A 4,789-nucleotide genomic window follows, 5' to 3' on the forward strand; every position below is an offset into this window, starting at 1 on the left:
AGCGGTGAGGGAAGCGGCCAGGGAAGCAGTCATGGCCAAGGAAGCGGTCAGGGCCAGGAAAGCGGCCAGGGAAGCGGTCAGGGCCAGGGAAGCGGCCAGGGAAGCAGTCATGGTCAGGGAAGCGGTGACGGCGGTCAGGGAAGCGGTCAGGGACAGGGAAGCGGTCATGGTCAGGGAAGCGGTGAGGGAAGCGGCCAGGGAAGCGGCCAGGGAAGCGGCCAGGGAAGCGGCCAGGGAAGCGGCCAGGGAAGCGGCCAGGGAAGCGGCCAGGGAAGCGGCCAGGGAAGCGGCCAGGGAAGCGGCCAGGGAAGCGGCCAGGGAAGCGGCCAGGGAAGCGGCCAGGGAAGCGGCCAGGGAAGCGGTCATGGTCAGGGAAGCGGTGACGGCGGTCAGGGAAGCAGTGAGGGAAGCGGTCATGGTGAGGGAAGCGGTCAGGGAAGCGTTGACGGCCAGGGAAGCGGTGAGGGAAGCGGTCAGGGTGAGGGAAGCGGTGAGGGAAGCGGTCAGGGTCAGGGAAGCGGTGAGGGAAGCGGTCAGGGTGAGGGAAGTGGTGAGGGAAGCGGTCAGGGAAGCGGTGACGGTCAGTGAAGCGATCAAGGTCAGGGATGTGGTCAAGGAACTGGTCGGGGATGTGGTCACTGAAACAGTCCTGGGACTTTTGCATAACACCTACCTTTTTTTATTTTTTTATTATTTTTTTTTTTCCCCAGTTCAGTGCTTTATTCATATGGCATGTTTTCCCTGTTTGCTCAAACGGTTTAGATCTCTCTCGCTCTCTCTCGCTCTCTCTCTCTCTCTCCCTTCCCTCAAATAAAAAGAAAATTGCTTGATTTGAAGAGTTGGTGTTTTTGGTATCATTTGGCTTTTTTTCGCATAACTGCTTTCTGGCATCAGTACTTTGTGTAAGTTCCTCTCCCTGAGACCTGGGCTGCGTTCCCCAAAACCTTCTTAACGCTATGTCATTTGTAAATTATACCTTAAGTCACGTGTCAAACTCAAGGCCCGCCACATTTTATGTGGCCCGTGAGAGATTGTAATCTATGCAGCTTTATATCGTAAATTATGAAAGTGTGTATCAATACCACGTTTGTTTCTATTTGGCATTCTATTTATACGCATAAATTGTCTTTGGTGTGCATATGATACGCAAAGGTTAAGATTAGGGGTGTGGGGTTTTTCCGTTGATGACGACTGCGTGGACGGCTCAAAGGAATAAGTGCGGACCTCAGTGCTAGAGCCCCGCCGACGGAAATGGAAAAACACAATATTCTCCATTTAATTAAAAAAATTTATTGCATCTTTCAGACATGACTTTCTTGTCGTTTTAATAGTTCGTTTGAGGCAGTTTCTATGGAGTTATTTTAATGACGAATGTCCTGAGCGCATATTGCCTATGCGAGAGCTCATCAAATGCGCGAGCGCAAATCTCTCTGCTTGCAGGTGGATTCCCATTCATTTACTCTCACAGAAACGCTTTCTATCGATCAGACATATGCGTGCGCTCCAAAAAATAAAAAAATAAAAAAATAAATTCTCTCCCGAGATTAATAAACGCAACCTAGAGTGTGGGCATCCACTGGCAGAAACATACATTGGCGCATATGCCAACTAATGTAAATAAGTATTTACATGGCATAACAGTAGTAGTCTAAATGTATCTGTTTCGCACGTATCAACAATACATCATGAAAATAAGAAGCAGTTTTTTTTTGCAATCAGATCAACTGGCAAACTCCTGGAAAGTCTAAGGATCCAGTAAGCAAATGCATTCAAACAGTAAGTTCAAAACAGGCAAACACATTGAAACTGTAAGTTCAAAACCGCGCTAATGCAGAGAAAACATTGCCGATTTCATCAGAGATGGCAGAGATAATAGTACTCATGTACAGATGTCAGTAAAAAAAAAAAAAAAAATCGGCAAGCAATTTGTCTTAAAGCATGAGTGTTTTATACTGGATGCTGTCTGAAGGTGTTTTACATTTACGCAGTAGTCCGTGGTTTAGTAAATCTGGATCAGTCAGGTCAAGGTAGCTCATTTAGTGGTCTTTTGGCATCCCCCTGTGTTCCTGTTTGGTATTGCAGATTGACTTGTTCAACTTGTTTATTAAAAGTGCTGTAAACTACTAAATGTAATGTACAAATGTTCATTTTCTGTGAAGCTGCTTCGCAACAGTGTATCATGAAAAGTGCTACACAAATGTGAATTGAATTGCAAACAGTCATCAATGAATTTATTTATATTGCCGCTATATACATTTATTGCAAATTATGAAAATTATAAAGTACTTTTTTTTTTTTTTAGTACTTTTAGTTTGTATTTTTAACAAACAGTGCAGATATAATGATTGTAGTGCAAAGAGCTTATTCACAGGGAGATGTTGCTGTCACAGGTCCGCGGTGGGGGCTTGTAGTACGTAATGGTCTGTATCCCCTGCCACAGGCTCCGAGTGTCTCTGCTGTCGCTGAAACGATGGGCTATCCTCCTGGAGTACTGTCTTTTAGCCTCTCTGATGCCGCGGGATAGGTTGGCCCTAGCTGTCTTCAGGCCCACCTCATCTCCAGCTCTGAAGGCAGCGTTCTGAGCCTTCAGGAGTCTGTAGACCTCCCCTGTCATCCACGGCTTCTGGTTGGCCCGGACAGTGATGGTCTTTGAGACTGTTACATCATCAATACACTTGGTGATGTTGGCATTGACAGTCTCTGAGTACTCTTGGAGGTCTGTGGTGTTATTGTATGTGACAGCCTGCTTAAACATATTCCAGTCAGTGGTGTTAAAACAGTCTTGAAGAGCCTCTGACGACCCTTCCGGCCACACTTGTATCTGTTTGTGAACTGGTTTGGCGACTTTAACGAGCGGTCTGTATGCAGGCATTAGCATGACAGTGATGTGGTCTGAGGCACCGAGGTGGGGGAGGGCCTTGTAAGCTCCTCTCTGGGTGAACGCAAAACGTCATTTTAGAGCTAATAACAAAGGCTTGAGCCATTGATATGCAGGCTAATGCAGTTATGAGAGAGAGAGATATTAAGCGCATGTGAATACCTGCGTCTGTGCGTCTCTCAGAAGTGTTCAGCAACAGCGTCTACTAATAGTGAATCTTTAAGTTAAACTGCTTCAAGAACCTCCCTACTGAGAAATATCATGTAGCTTTTCAGCTGCAAAATTATTTTATTAAATTCGCGGGGCGGTGTTGACGACAAGTTTCTGTCCGCGTGTGTGCGCGAGTGTGTGTGCGTCTGTGAGAGAGAACCGGAGAAAGCATGAATTCCGTGCATAAAGGTGGAAGACATGGAAATAATTTGTCTTTTTTTACCCTATTGTTATTTATTTGCTTTTATTGTTGTAGATAGCCCATAGTATAACAAAATATTAGGCTATATATCTCTTCATTGTGTTTGGGCCCCCACTGGACGAGCGAGCATAGGCATGTGCCTAGAATGCCTATGCGTAAATACATAATTAGGAGTCTATTTAAAGGGAATGAATGTGATGGGGAGTTTGGTCAAACTATGACAGCGAACAGTGGTGGCTCGTGGGTTTTAAAATAGAGGAGGCACACTAACTGTATTGGTCTGGGATCCCTGCCGATTATTATTATTATTATTTGCTTAACCACTTTACAATGGCTTTTTGGTTGCTTTTAGTCAGAAAACGTAAAGAAAATGACACTCATACAGCAAGATAATATAATTCCCCTAACATGGCCTATCACTTGAGCTGTCAGCTGTCAGGTGATGTGACCCTCAACGGCCAAACATATTATGTACATAATGTACAAAGTACATTCATGTTCACATAAATTCTATATAGAATACTAATTGGCGTGTTTTAGAGCACCCTAATGGCAATTTTAGGAACATGCCATGATAGTTTACAGGAAGCAAGACGGCTTACAGGGACCTATTTTTTTGTGATATCAGACTCAAAAACACTAACTCTAACCCTAATTCAAAAATAACTACAGGACTTGGGACTTTGAGACCACTGTGGAAATCTATACTTTATTTTTATTAAATAAAGATTTTATGCACAATATTTCAGTTACACTACACTTAAATGATAACTTTTATCCTCATTCTTAACAGTTGGACAAAAGAAGTGTCTTTAAAACCTATTGGAACACACTGCCTTTACCTATACAACAAATTTTATTTAACAATTTGAACATAAAATGAAAATATATATTAATGTTTAATTCCTTAAAACATTGGCAAGTAGTTCCAGTTAAAAAAAACAAAACACTGCCTTAAAATAATTCTCTTCTTCCAAGTTCTCACCTGTATAGATTCTGGAGAGGTCGAGCAACTGTCCTCCCCTCTAGATAATAATAGGCTAATTAAAAACACATTACACAGGCACTTCTTATGTAATGGTATTTTATTGTTTAATTGTATGTAATGTATTAAACTTTCAATAAAACATTTGCAATGAGTTTGTCAAATGTTTTTGTAAAATGTTTTATGCATGTTTTGGCCTGAGACACTTGATTGGAATTGAATATTAAAAATTAATTTAAAAAAATAGTTTTCTGCAAATTCTTGTTCTACATCTCCCCAAGTACCACTGTGGTAAATTTGATGTTGCTTTACTGTATCATTTTTTAATAATTGCATGCAAAATTCATGAGTAATCCTATTTACCTTGCTATACGGACACATTTTAAAAAATCATAAAAAAGGGAAATCAAATTGTTATCCGCAAACTCTACAAGATTCTTGTTCTTCACCTCCCCAGGTACCACTGTGGTGATTGTCATGTCACTTTACTGTATCATTTTTTAATAATTGCTTA

The 4,789-nt window shown here is 42.1% G+C and overlaps 1 protein-coding gene and 1 long non-coding RNA gene across 2 annotated transcripts in view; one reads left to right on the forward strand and one right to left on the reverse strand.

Moving 5' to 3' along the window:
* LOC107685099 (uncharacterized) overlaps window positions 1-539 on the forward strand; it is an 881-nt gene extending 342 nt beyond the window's left edge. The window contains exon 2 of the long non-coding RNA XR_001633924.1: window positions 411-539. This is a non-coding gene — a long non-coding RNA (uncharacterized LOC107685099). The remainder of the gene's footprint in view (window positions 1-410) is intronic.
* LOC107685097 (uncharacterized) overlaps window positions 1-757 on the reverse strand; it is a 1,187-nt gene extending 430 nt beyond the window's left edge. The window contains exons 1-2 of the mRNA XM_016481586.1: window positions 568-757; window positions 303-372 (exon numbers count right to left, since the gene is read on the reverse strand). Coding sequence (XP_016337072.1) covers window positions 303-372; window positions 568-664 — 167 coding nt within the window. The 5' untranslated portion in view covers window positions 665-757. The remainder of the gene's footprint in view (window positions 1-302; window positions 373-567) is intronic.
* Window positions 758-4,789: the final 4,032 nt, after the last annotated feature.

The sequence above is a fragment of the Sinocyclocheilus anshuiensis genome, unplaced genomic scaffold (genome assembly GCF_001515605.1).
Source record: "Sinocyclocheilus anshuiensis isolate Anshui unplaced genomic scaffold, SAMN03320099.WGS_v1.1 scaffold914, whole genome shotgun sequence".
NCBI lineage: Eukaryota > Metazoa > Chordata > Actinopteri > Cypriniformes > Cyprinidae > Sinocyclocheilus > Sinocyclocheilus anshuiensis.